This window comes from Protopterus annectens, chromosome 10.part0 (assembly GCF_019279795.1).
Source record: "Protopterus annectens isolate FY-2018-M chromosome 10.part0, PAN1.0, whole genome shotgun sequence".
NCBI lineage: Eukaryota > Metazoa > Chordata > Ceratodontiformes > Protopteridae > Protopterus > Protopterus annectens.
The window spans coordinates 1,474,128,317-1,474,144,402 of record NC_056744.1 but is presented as its reverse complement, the minus strand read 5'-3'; the positions used below and the strand labels follow the sequence as shown (position 1 = coordinate 1,474,144,402).

The 16,086-nt window shown below is 38.5% G+C and overlaps 1 protein-coding gene across 1 annotated transcript in view; it reads right to left on the bottom strand.

Annotated features, from left to right (window-relative positions):
* LOC122813663 (zinc finger protein 320-like) overlaps positions 1-16,086 on the bottom strand; it is a 151,396-nt gene that overhangs the window by 24,339 nt on the left and 110,971 nt on the right. Inside the window, exon 2 of the mRNA XM_044086105.1 lies at positions 11,843-11,969. Within this exon, the coding sequence (XP_043942040.1) occupies positions 11,843-11,969 (127 nt within the window). The remainder of the gene's footprint in view (positions 1-11,842; positions 11,970-16,086) is intronic.

The window sequence follows — 16,086 nt, the reverse complement described above, 5'->3', positions numbered from 1 at the left end:
ATTACATTATGCAGAATGTAACAGGCAGTAAACATCCTGCACTCAGTAGCTATGTTATACTGTAGGGCATCCCCAAACTCATCCAGGCACCTGAAATGGCTCTTCAGGAGGTCAAACACCCTCTAAATGACAATATGGATCTGGAACAGGTTATGTGTTATACGCCTCCTCTGCAGCTCCAGAAGGATTTATCACTGGAGTCATGAGCCATGACTCCAGCGGATATCCAGCATCCTCTAAAAATAAATAAAGGGAGAGAAAAAGAGAAAGAGGGGTATACAAAATAGGAGAATAAAGATTACAATACAAAATACAGTTTAAAGTAAATAACTACTTTAATAACTTAAAAAAAGAAATTCAGCTTGCCAACAAGATGACCACTGAGCATCCTACCATGCAGGAAGAGGTGGTAGAGTCAAGCTAGTGTGCTAGATATTGGAATAATATGCATTGCCAGGATGCTATGCAGACATGTTGGTGATGCACCCCACGCATCACACATTACCTCACAACTGGTGAAATGGTAGCCCTTCCTACTGCAATACTGCACCCACTGAGGATCAAGAGGGGCCCTAACTGCAACGTTGATGCAATCTATCACACTGAGTCCCCCAGGGCAATGTGTATGTCCATAAAAGGTACACATAGCCCTGGCTTGGATCTGAGGTGAACCCAGGAAATAGATGTTCTGATCCAAATGTGCCTAGAGTACTTCCAGGAAGTGCTTCAGTATCTTCAAGGTAGAAGCCTGTGAGATCCCTGATGTGTCCTCAGTCTGTCTTGGGAAGGTCCACATAGCAAGTATAATGAGGGTTATACATACTTTGGTGTCCACAGGAATTGGAAGACAACACAATCCTCCAGTGTCCCCATGTGGGTCAAACATATCCACTAAGACCCTTATAATGTCCCTATCTACTCTAAACCTATCAAGGATTTCCTGATTATCAAAGTTATAATAAGTAATTTTTTGCTTAGATTTTTGTCTTCTTGGAGGGTGGGTGGCGCTGGGTGCAAGTACTTTTGGCCCCGACAAGAAAAGCAACTCTGACCTAGAAATAGTAAAGCTCGCTGCAATTCATAGCATTTTTGCTGACTGCAACTCTGATAGATTTGATGATGCTTCTCTTTTTATAGCGCATATGTGACCAGTTCAAAATAAGTGGGAAACATTGACTATGAATTGCAAATGGTGTAAAACAGACTTGATTAGCATACAAAGATTTATGTCACTCCTCATTACCATCTCATTATTTTCTCATTTGCATAAGAACATTTGAGATCACTGCACAACAGTGTAAATGGTCTCTATCAATCGCAGCTTGGCTGGGCTCTTTTGTGCATGACTCCAACAGCCTTAATGCATTTGAGTAACTGATTATGAATACCAACCAAGTTATTTACACTTTTCTTTTGAGCATCTTATTTTAGTTAATAACAAAGTTAACATCCGTAAGTCTGAATGTTCTTGTACTGAAATACTGTACACCTCTAAATCAAAGCTTATAAATATGATTTAATCATATATATTTTATACGGCAACAAAAGTTTTCTCTTAAAGTATCTGTGCTAAATTGTAAACAACTTAAGTGGAATACCATGAGATGTGAAATAAAGTTTTTACAGAAGGCGTATATTTTGTTAATTTACATGAACAATTTCTAGTCTTTTCAACTGGCTGATTGTGAAAATGCAAAATATGGAATTATATTCAGTTATAGGTGTTATATAGGTCTTTACTTCAACTAATTTATCTTGAGCGCTCATGGAAATATGTTTTTAATAGTATACCTGTTTGTCTCATGGCTTAATTGCTATACTAGTAACAAGCATGCATGCCAAATATAAAGTCTGAACTTAAAGTAATTCTCAGATGTTTATACTGGAAAACATCTTCCAACACTTGCTTTGGTCATAAAATTTGCTTTGACATATTGTTCCTACCAAAGATTAATTGACATTTCTCAGTATTAAATTTCAGACAAGTTCTAAATGCCCAAGTTTAAACCTCCTGTAAATAGTTATTTACTGTTAACAAGTCGTCTTTAGATCCTAATATAGTTCTGGTTTTGTAGATCTCAGCACATTTGCTAATGCAACATTAACCATGTTTTTCTGAAGTTGCTAAAACAATTTAAAAAATATTGGGACCATGACTAAACCATATGGTACTTCAGTACAAACAGGCAATCTAACAGAATGAATACCTTCATCCATAACTCTATGATCTACTTCTCAACAAGTTTATTATCCAGTATCTAATGTTAGGATTTATCTTATGTATGAAAAGATCACTTTAGAGAGATATACGTGGCAAGGTATCAAAAGCCTTGGCTAGGTCTTATTACAGTACTCCCACTGTAAGTCTCAGACCATTGGCCATATGTACATAACCATAAAATACTGCCAAGTTAGTTAATGCAAACTTGGCTTTACAAATCCATGCTGTACTATAATAGTATCCAAAGAATATGCAGTCTAGGATATATCACAAATAAATTACTTAACAGTGAGGTTAGACTACTAGCCAAATTCACTAGAATTCATATCAAGTGACTGACCAAGATCCAAACATGTCAGTAATTCTTTGGCATTTATATTTTATCTGGATCATCTTCCCGACTCACCTGAGCTCTCATCGCATTAACTCAGCAACATGAACTAGCAAATGACAGCTTGAGTATACACACATCGTCATAGCACATGAACTCAAGGTTTCATGCAAATATGACAAAAACAAAGTGAATATTGTAGGGAGACAGAATTTTACCCCCCCCCCCCATCCGATACCCACTTACTTTATTATTCTCACTCCAAGGTTGTGAGTCTTAAGAGAATAGTGAGTAATGACTTGCAATGTAACGCCTGTGGCTCGTGCTTTCCCTGAGGACCACCCATGACTTGCTATAGTGCAAATTTTACAATATAGCTCCATTGTGAAGCAGACAACAAAACATGAGTAACAGACATATTGGACTGTTATGCTTGACTAAAATGTCACTCAGGCTAGGATAATCTGATCTAGTGACTGCAAGGCATTTAATTTACAGTTTATTGATTCATGCGGCATGCAAATATGTATACAACTGTTTCTGGAAACTTATTTCTTATGGCCTTGATAATTGTATAATCCCATTTGTTACTATTATTTTATATTGTTAAACATCTCAAATTCATGTGCTATGATGATGTATGTATACTCAAGCTGTCATTTGCTAGTTTATGTTGCTGAGTTAATGCGAAATATATGTGAGTTAATAACAATATTATTGTTCGGTATATATTTCTCAGAGGTACAGGCCAACACCGAAGGACTGTGGCTGACCAAGTTCGCAGATGACTGCAAACTGGGCGCCATAATCGACTCTCCAGCCGACACAAGCATCCTACAAAAGGGCCTCATAGAAACAGACAACTGGTGCCAGAGCCATGGCCTCAAGCTAAATGCCAAAAAGTGTATAGTCATCCCCTTCGGCATAAAACAAAGTGCCCACAAATTACCACATAGATGGTAATCCATTAAGTACGGAAGAAGTAATCAGGGACCTGGGGACCCAAGTTGATAGCAATCTCTCATTCGACAACCACATGGCCAAAGTGGTTAGAAAATCATTTTATATAGCCCACCTAATCATGAAGGAATTCACATCTAGATCAGGGGAGGTCATCGTGCCTCTTTACTCATCCCTCATCAGGCCCATAATTGAGTACAATGTCCCTTTTGGGATGTACCTTACCAGACACCTGCAGCAACTGGAAAGACCCCAAAAGTACCTCACCAAGAGGATCAAAGGACTCAAACAGATGCCATATGCTGCCCGGTTAAAGAAACTCCAGCTCTACTCAGTGGCATACGGCCTGCTCAGAGGCAATCTGTGCCTGACGTATAAAGCCATGTCCAACCCGGAATTAATGGACATGCTGCACCTCAGAAAATCCAAATCTCATCGAGCTACGTGCTCGAGAGACTTGAACCTCAGCACTGAAATAAATAGGACTTGCTGGAGGGGCAGATTCATAACCCAGAGGCTCCCTTCACTCTGGAATAAAATCCTAGTCCAGGTTAGGCAGAGTCCCTCACTGACTTTCTTCAAGAGGAATCTTGATGAGTGGATAGGAGATCGTAGATTTATTCCGGGTATCACTTCTGTGTCACTGTTAGACAGAGGCACAGTATACTAACCTCGAAAAAGGGCATAGCAAAATTCATTTTAAAATGGGTGGTGAAAGCCAAACACACTCTGGCTAGACTTGTAAATGCCCTAGGGCAGATAGCCTAGTATGAACCTATGAACCTATCAGTATAGATTATACTGTATGTACATTACAAACATTATTAGTTTTTTAGCTTTTGTCAGTGTTATTAATTTTTCTCTACTGTATGTCAGGAAATTTTCTCCTCAGGTCTCCACTGAAAATGGACCCCGTGCCCAGTTGGACATTACCCATTAAACAAAAATAAATAATAAAATAAAATAAAGAAAAACTGCACCAAAAATGAGAAAGGATACAAGACTGCAAGTTATACTGAAAAACATAAAAAAGTAATACTTGAAAAATGTATTTAAAAATAATTTCTAACCTGTCTCCTACAGGACGAACACCTATTTGCCTCACAACAGGGCTTCTGTCCTTCCCATAGTACTAACACTGCATTTCTAACCTATATAGATACTGTTCATAAAGCTAGAGAAAACAACAAACTAGTCTCCTTCTGATTTCTGGATATGCCTAAAGCCTTCAACACAGATTGTCACATTAGGACTCTCTAAGCTCACCCTTCTGTGGTTCAAAAGATACCTATCCAATAGGTGTCAGTCAGCAAAATGACACTCTACCCTCTCTCCATACCTCCCAGTCACCACCGGTATACCACAAGGCATCCTTTGTATCCTCCTCTTAAACATTCTCATTAACACCCTCCACACATTCAAAGAACAGGCCTCCCTAATACAGTACTCAGATGACTCCACACTCATCTGTACATCAGACAATGTGTCACACCTCAAAAAAAATACTTAGAAAGTTTTAACAGCAACTGAAACATGGCTTTGTAACTCACAACTCATGTTCAGCCCTAAAAAAAAACTACAACATTTTTCCCCAAATCCTTCCCACATGAAAAAGCAAAATGTGAAGTCCTCTCTCATGACAATAAAACCATTAAAGTAAATTTTCATAGTAAATGATAAATTATAAGGGATGACAGTGGATGAAAATCTTACATTTGACATGAATATACAAAATTGTATAAGAAAAACTCATCAAAAACTTGAAATGCTTTACACAGCCAAAAACTTTCTCACAGACACAACTAAAGCCTCTCACTGCAACTTTGAACAGTTTGAGCAAATAAGTACAACTGGCTTAAAACACTGGCTATTAAAGGCAGAAAAACAAAAACCAGCCCAATTATCCAATCAAAAATAACAGTGTTGCAGGAATGCTTTAAACTAGATCAAAGTACACTGATTCGTTCTGCCAGAAAGAAAACACCTAGGGCTCTCTAGACAAAAGATTTCACTACAAAGTCAAAAGGTCACAAACAGTAACAGATATTCAGGTCTAACAGGCAAAAGAAGACTAAAAAACAGTTGCACAGATTACACTATTATACAATAAAACAGAAGTGCAGAGACAGGTTATTTATTTATTTTACAGTATGTTTACCGGGATAGTCCATTGGACCAAGAAGAGCCCATTTTTAATGGAGTCTCATGGAGAAAAGCTCCATGAACAGCAATATAATATTAAGACAATGCATTTATATTTATGTAATACTACTGAAGAACTATAGTATTACATAACATAATAAAAAAATCTACAACTGCAGTGAAAATTCAGTTAAAAAAGTAAAAGGTAAAATTACACACACACACACATGTACACACACACACACACACACACACACACACACACACACACACACACACACACACACACACACACACACACAGGTCAATTAAAATAATTTAATTTTTTTAAATCATATTTTGGTATTTTCCTCAAAAATGTGTGTTTTTCTAACAAACCACAGAGGATTTAAGTCACAAATGACATACATTTGAGTTTCAAACTTCATATCCTTCAGAAAATGCATGCTTAACACAAATTCTGTTATTCTAGCACATTTCTAAGTTTATAAATGCAATATTAATTATTTGGTCCTATTTTTGGGCCTTTCTCCCTCATTATTTTATGCTTTGTCCAGATTTCTTGCACTATGAGGTTCAGAGTTATGAAGGGGACCAGTATATTTAATGAGACAACATAACTGATTTTCTTTATACCATTCCAGCATCCCACAGAATGAATAAAACAAAAGTTGAGTTATAACCTTCATTACTTGCATATAGTGATTTTGATGTTTCACTGTTTGAGCTTTCCTTTCAGCATTAGCAGTGTTCAGTTTTTAACATGCTTTTACCATTATTGAACTAGCATGTGAAGATAATTGCAACCAAAAGAGTACATGTAAGGCTTTAGCATTACAATATGGTTTAATGTTAAGCAATAATTGTCTTAAAACTAATGGGTTGGCAACATTAAGGTTTAGAAAACAGAGTAAAGGTGGTTTTGCTATGACAAAAAGACTTGCTGCCTAGCATATTTACAAAACTCTGTGCCCCACTGAAACACATTGTAAAAAAAGGATCCTGTAAAAGAGAAAAGGCCATAATGAACTCTGACAGATTCTCCCAAGGATTGCAAGCCATAGTGGAAGCACTGTTAAGGAAACATAATCAGCTGCAAACCTGTTATTGTCTATGGAGCCCCAGCTCCATTGACTTGCACAGCAGATTACGTGCAAGGAAACTCACTGAATACACTTGCTGCACTGCTCATGCTCAGTACTAGCAGCTGTCATTTCACTGACACAGGTAGGGGGATCAGAATACAAAAGGGTGTTTGTGGAAGTGCCAGGGGAAAGTTCCATAGTCGGAAATCTTACATTTGAGTTAATTTAAGCTATGCCTGTCAATAGGATTGAAGCTGTGGTTGCCAACACAGTTTGAACATCATGTATTAAAAATGCACATTATTTTTTATTATACCATGATCCCCCCAAAACGTGCACGCTGATTGGCCAGCGTACCCGTTGTAAATCGAGTTATACTAATGGAAAAAGGTCCGGTCGCCCGGACTTTTTTCCATTAGTATAACTCGATTTTTTAAAACACTGTCTCGCTATGTTAAATGGGTTTAACATAGCGAGACAGCTTTAAAATAAGCAACGGAGATCTCCGTTGCTTATTTTAAAGCTGTCTCGCTATGTTAAACCCAGTTAACATAGTGAGACACTGTTTTAAAAAGCAATGGAGAAAGCAAGATCTCCGTTGCTTTTTAGTGTTCGCTATGTTAAATGAGTTTAACATAGCGAGACAGTTTTAAAATAAGCAACGGAGATGTCCGTTGCTTATTTTAAAACTGTCTCGCTATGTTAAACGCATTTAACATAGCTAAAAAAAGCAACGTAGATCTTGCTTTCTCCGTTTTGCCCACAACTCAGTACATCAGAACTGCCGCGGATGCCAGACATCTGCGGAAGGGCAGTAAACAGGCATTATACTATGCCATTATTTAAGAAAAGTAATAGTTTCTTTTCTTAAATAATGTCATGGTATAATAGCAATAACCCACTTCTGGGTGTGGGTAATACTAAATTTACCCATGGTTGGCTTTGTTTGGTCCTCGGGCCCCTCGGGACCAAACCACGCCAACCGTGGGTAAATTTAGCATTACCCACACCCAGGCGTGGGTTATTGCTATATTTGCTAACATGATTTATTCTAGTGGTAGTAAATTAAACATTTTAATCAGTGATTTAAAGAAGCTACATTTCGTCTAAACATGTTTAAAAAAAGTTGCCTACTGTACTTTTTTAACAACAAATCAACGCCAGAGGTGAAAATGTACTATTTAACGAAATCTCAAAAAATCAAACTGTTGGCGCAAAAAAGTGCAGACAGCACATGGAATGATATGGTTTGAATAAAAGCTTCAAAGAAACCATCACAGACACAGACATCACTACTGAGGTAGTTAAGTACTGCTCTGCTTTCAGAACAGAAAGTAAACAGAGCACCATCCCTTTCAACTGTCCAGATTTTTGCCCTCATATTTTTACTCTGTTCTTCATAAAAGTTGTTTTCTGGCAAATCAATGAGGATCAAAGTTAATAAATAATGACATACATTAGAATTGCAGACTTTGTATCCTTCAGAAAGTGAATGATAATAAAAAATATTATTCTATCAACTTTTTGAGTTTATAAGATGATTTGGGGAATTTACATCCCTGTTATTTTTAGATTTAGCCATGTATCGTGCTTAGAAGTTGAGAGGAATGCAGACTGCTATACCTCTATCCACTAACAAAACAGAATATGGAGGCTTAGTTTAAGTGGTGGTGCTGCGGTAGCGTTGTTGCCTCACAGTAATACATTGTCCTGTTCTATTCTCAGCTAGAGCGTCTTCTGTATGGAGACATGCGTGAATGGGCGTACCTTCATTGAAGTTTGCGCGTCAGGGCCGGCAACTCGGCAAGTAAAAATCTACTGCCAGTCATTAGCGGACCGGAGTTCCGCTGTGGCGACCCCTAACCGGGAAAAGCCGAAAGACACAACAAGTTTAGTTTAGCACATGCCCTAATAGAAATGTGCCTCAAAACAAATAAAACCCAATATGCAGGCTATCTGAAGAAAGATAACCAACTCCATTTCAGGAGCTGCTGCTCTCCAGGCTGAGCCAACAGGACTTTTATAGTGTTTTTTTTCTATTACCCAATGTGAAAGCTTGAGCAGGAATGATGAAGGGGCATACTAAAGGGTAAGCAAGACAAGATTTAAAAAATGTGCTACATAAGTCACATGCATAGGCAGTAGAAATGGACTACAAGCAATTGGAAGTAAATAGGTACAAGGGTGCATTGTCTGCCATCATAAGTAGCAGATCTACCATGAATAGAGATAAAAGTCAGTTAAATAATTCACATTCAAATTTAGAAAAGGATATGGCTTAATATATTGTCCTGGTAGGCTGGAAGGAAAGGAGTGTAGTTTGGGTATGGAAACTGAACTGCTTGGTGGTGAGACTGTAGTAACACAATATTGTTTAACATGTTCATAATAAAGTCCTCTGCCTCAGGTGGTGGGTTTCATCACTGCATCCATGTCAGAAGAAAATATTCTGTCTTTGCTGTGACAAAATGTAGAGCTATGCACGTGCTGACTATAGAGTTCAGTAAATCTGAAAATAACTGTCCCATCAGAGGATCAGTACCATAAAAACATCAAATGATGCATTTGTAAAAGAAGGTGTTTTCCCAAAGTGGGTGTGCCTCATTACATCTTGGGAATGCATTAGGATTGTTAGAATATCTGAAGAGTAAAATTGATAGGAACATCAATGACGCTCAGAAAACCCATCAAAAACTAATAAAAGATCACACCCTAGGGAGGCATCCAGTAACATATTCAGTACAAATCTTGGAATGTAAATGATCTTTATTGATACAGTAGTTGAGGCTAAAACAACCCAACAGAAGAACAGGGGGAAAAAGCAGCAGTGATGGCTGATCAATGCTGTGACGTATGCTTAGTGCTACTGACTCATAGGACAAGCAGGTAGCCCTCCTGTAGAGTTCAGTAGCAAAGCCAAAGGCCAAGTACTTCATCCAGTTTTGGAGGCCTTACAAAGAAGAAGGAGATGATATTGTTGAAAAAAGTATATATAAAAAAATAGGAAAAGAGGGCATGGCATGCGAGTATGAAGCTACTCAGAGGAAATGAGAAGAGGAACAAGCCTGTCAGACTCTGCCTGAACACTGATTCCCCTTATTTATCTCCCTAATGTACCTGTTCTGCTCTGGGGTAGTACTGCAGCTGTCTATATGCTGACCTACTGATATGCAGGCCAACTTGTGCAGTAGCAACTTAGGCTCATTATTTCAACATTCTTATACTGTAAGAGTGACAACCAACAGGAATTAATATCTCCTGACAGAAGTGCAGATAGACATGGTGATTGCATCTGCTGAATGTGTGTACAGAGTTTTAAACAGTAGTAGCTAAATGTGCTGCCAGTAACCAACTTATTCTGCAAATTGACAAGTATTACTGGCAAATCTGGGATAATGAACACATTTATAATGGCATTACTTGCCTGCACCAATTCAAACAGAAACATGTGGGAAACATTCTTTGTTATATGTAGTTTAGAAACGTCTGACGAATGTTCTTTGTTAGATGTATTTCAGGTGGTGCCTCAGTTTTGATCTGAAGCTCTGAGCTATAAACTGTTCTCACCAGAGCTGGGAAGGGTGCAGCCCATCCAACCTGGGTGCTGTCCCAGTAATTTATAGGTAATTACAACACTTTTGACTAACATTCATAACTACTACTAACAATGCTGTTGGCTCTCACAGTACTTCACTTGCTCTTCTATAACTACTTACTTCTCACAACCATTAAATTTACTGTTGAATACATTTTGAGGGGGAAGGATGCTGTTTATTATTATGCCAGAATGACTAGGCACCCTATGGGGCTATGAAACTCTCCTAGTCACTGTAACAGATAGCCTTCTTTAGAGCAATTTAGCATAATCTCCATATGCTCCCATGGGAAATGAATGTGCCTTGCAGTATCCCTGTATCTTCATCTTGCTTAACTGTCCTGTGAACTGAGTCCATTACAAAACTCAGATTCCTAGCATCTGAGATGTAAGCTGAATCTCCCAGCACAGAGGATTAAAGCTATGTCCTGCTAACAAGTTATTTCTTGTGGTACAGAGTTCGATTCCCTCAGTCTCCATTTGTTTACTATATGACTAAGCAAGTCACTTAACCAGACAATGGTCCTGGGCTGAATCTGAAAAAGGTCCCATGTGGGTTAGTGTTGTACTCTGGTTAATAATTGCAAATAAATAAATAACTAATTAAATAAAATCTTGACTGAGGAATGAGCAAAAGTGAAGGTATGGGGACTGCAGGAGCTAAAGCAGCACCCACCCAAACTCAATGTATAAGTCAGTAAATGGTCTGTGGGAGGGATGGGATGGGGCAAATTATGTCATCAAAGTCATCAGCACCATACAAACAAGCAAAAGAAAATGGAGGGAGCCTAAGCTATTCAGCACATGCCTGGCAACAGATTACTCTTGTGATCACAGATCAGTAGCTTTAATCATTACTAACTTCCAAAACATGATTAATAGCACCAGCGGATAGGTGGTCAACACTGTATTCCTGGAAGAAGGGAGTCCTTAATCTCTGAACTGAAAATTCTGAGAAGTCTGAAACTTCACTGACATACTAAAAGGATGGCTGAGGTAAAACTTTGGGAAGTGATACATCTACTAATAATCCAGGGAGGAGCAAATAAGAATTGGCATTAAATGAGGTAGATGATCCTTTGGAAAGGGTATACAGCACAGCATAACAGTAAACAATTGCAGTTTTAAAATAAGGCAGTCATCTCCAAGATTGTAAACTTTACTTATGGTATGGATGCTATTTCTGCAGTTCTGTTTAGTCAGCACCTTGCACAGCTTTGGGAACATTCAGTTTAAGTGGAGAAACAATGTGCCAGTAGTTCTGTACTACCATCATCTCCTTATGTAGCTCTAACATCATCCTCCTTACCTAGTGAAACCTGCTGCCCTTTGTTCTGCCACACCATATCTTTCTACCATCATTCCCCTACTTTCACAAGCCATGTGTTTACAATTCGCACTACTACTTCCTAATATAGTGCTGGAACAATGTTTCGTAGCCACTAGCAATGCTGCTCACAGTTCTTTACCTTTCCCTATGTGTGCATCTCCAACACCATCCTCCTTACCTAGTGAAACCATGTGTTCATAGTTTTCCACCATCACCTCTCTGTGCAATGTTTTGTCCTCTTTGCTCAGCATCTTCCATTCTTCTTCTGAAAAGCCAACAGCAACATCTTCAAAGGTTTCTGGTGCCTGAAATAAAATTAGATTTACTGTACCTTTTGTCTATATTACTGCAAAGACAGAGCAGCAACGTTACATAAGCAAAGTAGCAGAAATAATATTTGCTGACCAAGTTAGAAGAATCTAGTAGCCAAGTCTGTGGGAGTAGAGCACTGATGCCACAACAAAGTTTGATTAGTGGCCTCAGCAGAGGAGTTGCTGGCCAGGGAGAAAAGGAAGTGATTGGCCAAAGTCATGTCACCTGTCGCAGAGGAAGGTGTCAGTTTATTTCCTGCCATGTGAACAATGTTTTTGGAAATGAGTTTCAGTCTTGTGCTCCAACACATGGGATCTGGGGGCACAGGCCTGGCCAAACAGAGTAGGCACTCCAGCTAAGCATCTCTGGCAGTTCAGTGTAGCCAGGCACTGCTGTGCTCCTTGTGAACAATATTCAGAGGTTTGTTAGGGGCATCAATAAATGTCCTAACTTTCTGCAGGATGATGGACACCGTCCCTGGCTCTCATTTATCTCATTTTTAGGTTTTCAGATGCCAACAGCTGCAAGGAAAAAAATGAGCCAGTTAGGGACGTGAATGATTACTGTAGTAAAGCAGCAAAAAACACAATACAAAACGCTGCAAAAATGAGTGCTGCCATGCTTACCAAAGATCGTGCTAACCTTTCTATATCTTGTTCTATGGAAGCCAAATTCACCCACGTCATTGCCAGAGAAAAGTATGTTCTCCAAACAGCCTGGCATTGACAAGTAAATTAAATTACAAGTCACTTTACTTCTGGTAATGACAAACCAATCCATCCCCACACACTTGCTGCCAATGATAAAGCTATTCCAGTAGGTCCAGGTTCAAGAAAGCAGAGTAACTCTAAAATAATGTCAGTGATGAAGCATCCCAGTAAGTCACTGTTTAGGAGGTGGAGCGCAGGAGACACAAGGTCAGTCATAAATCTTTCCAGTAATGTCTTGATCTAATGAGGCTGCATGTAACTAAGCTAATTCAGATCTAAGCAAAACACTAAGATGGTCTTTGAAGCATGTTACATCTTTTGTAAATTTTACCATACACAAAATTACAGCAAACACCACAGTACAACTAATATGGAATATTTTTGTTGTAAAAAATATTTAAATGTGTTTGCCAATCAGGATGGCTATTTACTGTTTCCTGACAGATCAAATTCAAAATTCAAGGACTAAGTTAGCATTCCAACTATAAGCCACTATAATACAAACAAAGCATGTCATAGCATATTTCTTTCTTCATATTATTCAGCCTTTAAAATGTTTCTGGCAGCCCTGCCCGCAAACTTAGAAACAACTAACAACCCTGACTCCTATTCTTGAACAGTTACAAAACTTTACATCTGAAAGCTCCCTTCTCTTCAGTGTTTAAGTATCTGACAGATGAAAAAAAATAAGCCATTACACTTCTTTAACCTCTTATTTGAAGTGAACCCATTTCTATAATCTGAAATATTATATTGTTTATAATTTTAATAATGTAACAAAAAATGCATCCTTATTCTAAAAACCAGAATGGAGTTTACTACCAAAAGGTCATTGCTACCTATATTAAAACTGGCAATTCAGACTTTGAATCTCAAATTGCTGAAAATCAAAAACGGGTGTAAATCACAAAATCCTGAAACTCCCTACTTCTCTGGACCCAGAAACAAGTGCTAACATGTGTCCCGGGGGGTGGGGGTGGAGTCTATCAGTTTGGAGTCCCGTGTTCTAGGAGATGATGCAAAATTTGATGTCAGAATTGCCAGTTTTGGTGTAGATAGTAATGTCCTGACTGTAAATCCAGGGTACACAGCATGAGTTATAACACCAGCAACATGAACTGTGCTGACAAAATGGGAACTGAGATCAACTGAGTATACTGAAAAAGGTCAGTGTTGATCAGAGCATTACGGTACACATACATACAAACATACACAAATACATTTGTTTGTTGCAGCTATCTCACAAAATGTCACTCACTTCCATTTCCATTTATCCAAAGCCTCTGTGAGTAAAAGTGCTATCTTGCATCTCACTACAGTACACTAGCTAAACATTCTTCTTCTTGCCTAATACCCTCTGTGTGAAAAAAAAAGTTAAACCTTTTTTTAAAGCTTGTTCTTTGATTTGCTACTTATGCCCCATTCTTTTAGTTTCATGTGTGTGAAATGGAACTTCCTCGTACCTTGCTTAAACCTGTTTTAGATCTGCCATTTATATTCCTTCTTCTTCCACTATATTTTCAGTCCCATCCACTTTCTGTGATTTTTTTTCATCCTTCTTGTAGGTACGCATGGTATATCCCACCTGCTTTCTCATACCTCAAACTATGCACTACTGATCACTTTGGTGACTTCTGCAGCACCCTCTTATCACTACTGCACATTTCTTCACACCCTCTTCTCCACCCCTCTGTTCAGGTTTTCTTATAACATGGCCCACAGAGCTGCATTCCATACTACAGATCTCGTCAAATTAGGTTCTCCACGATGGAAGTATCCATTCATTCCTTTCTTGCATCAATACTCCTAGTGCTTCAACACACATTCTGTTTGTCTTGAATTTCTGTTCTCTCAGTTTTCTCTTGATGGATTATCCTACAGCAACTAATGCCCCGAGGCCAGTTTTATCATCCTTTGCTTCCAAACCCAACCCTCCAATGTACTGGCCTGTTACTCTCAAACTGAAGCAAGAAGAGTGAAGTCATTGGAAAGTGTCATTCATAAGGGTTCTCCTACGTCAAACTGTAGGTCCTTATAAACTCCTACTTCCTGCAGGATTTTACCTTTTTTTTTTTTTTTTTTTTTTACAAAAAAGTACTTTGGAGTATTAACAATGATGAAGTGTCGTGCTTCAGTGATGAGGCATTCATCCAACTGCATTGGAAGAGATTACTTTGTCAGACTAAATTGTATGAAAATTGTGATTTCCAACAATAAAGTAGCTTTCAAGATGGCAACAATGCAATCAAGCTTGCAGGATGTTATGTAAACCATTCATTTTGCTTTGAAGTCTCTCATTGCAAAACTTACTTCAAATCATGAAAATAAACTGAAAGCTTTGGAGGAAAAACATATTCCACGTGACAAAATCAAATTTCATTGCTGTTTTTACTGTTTAGCACACTTTCTTGTTGTTTCCACTGTTTGTTCAGTATTCACTGGTATTTTTCACCATTTCAAAGCTATCTGTTCTGCCTGCTCTGGTTTTCCCACCAAGTAGTACTTAATTACCTGACCTGTTAAGTGTTTAAATTGGTTTGCTATGGTTTGTGCAAATGACATTCTGTCGGTAGCACTGCTGCTGAAAATCAGAATGTCATGCACAAAACATAAATGGATGGGATAGTCGAACACACTTATGTGAATGCTTAAGTGTATTCGACTATCTGCATGGAAATTGCGGTACAGTGAGGACTGGAAATTCATCCATATTCCCACTGTAGTGTAATCTCTGAGTTAGAATATATTAGTAGGGGGGATGTGGGGGGTGCAGGGGGGCTTGCCCCCCTGCAAAAACGTGATTTGTCATATAGGAGTTTGATTTACATCAGCTCCTATACGGCTATCACATGATGGTTTCGGCCACAATGTCGACTCAAATGTGTCGATCATTTGGGTTGACATTGTGGCAGGTCGGAATGTGTGTTTTCGGGTTTACTATTCGTTGTTTCGAACGGCAAATGTTTTGCCATTCGAACAAACAATAGCAAACCATTTAAATCATTCTTTAGAGCCTCCTGGCTGATTTTTTGCTGTTTTAAACATTTTTTTCAGTGTCTCGCTGCTATTTTTCTGCTGTGATAAATATTCTCTATTGTCTCCACTGAAACTAGGGTAACTAGTAGCTGTATCATAGTCCATTTCCAGGCCTGCTGCTTCTGGAACTGTTTGTGGTTTATTTGTTCTGAGCACATTTTCCAGGCCATCTTCACTGGTCCTTTTGAATTTTGTTAAAGAGTTTTTTTCAGGTTTTAGCTTTTGGTATTTAGGCCCTGCATCTGAGCAGGTTTCTGCTTGTTTGCACATTGTACAGCAGCACACACAACTGTGCAATTGTGTGCCAAAGACAGTTAAATCCAACAAATTTTCCCTTAAAACCCAGACAGAAATATCCATTCAC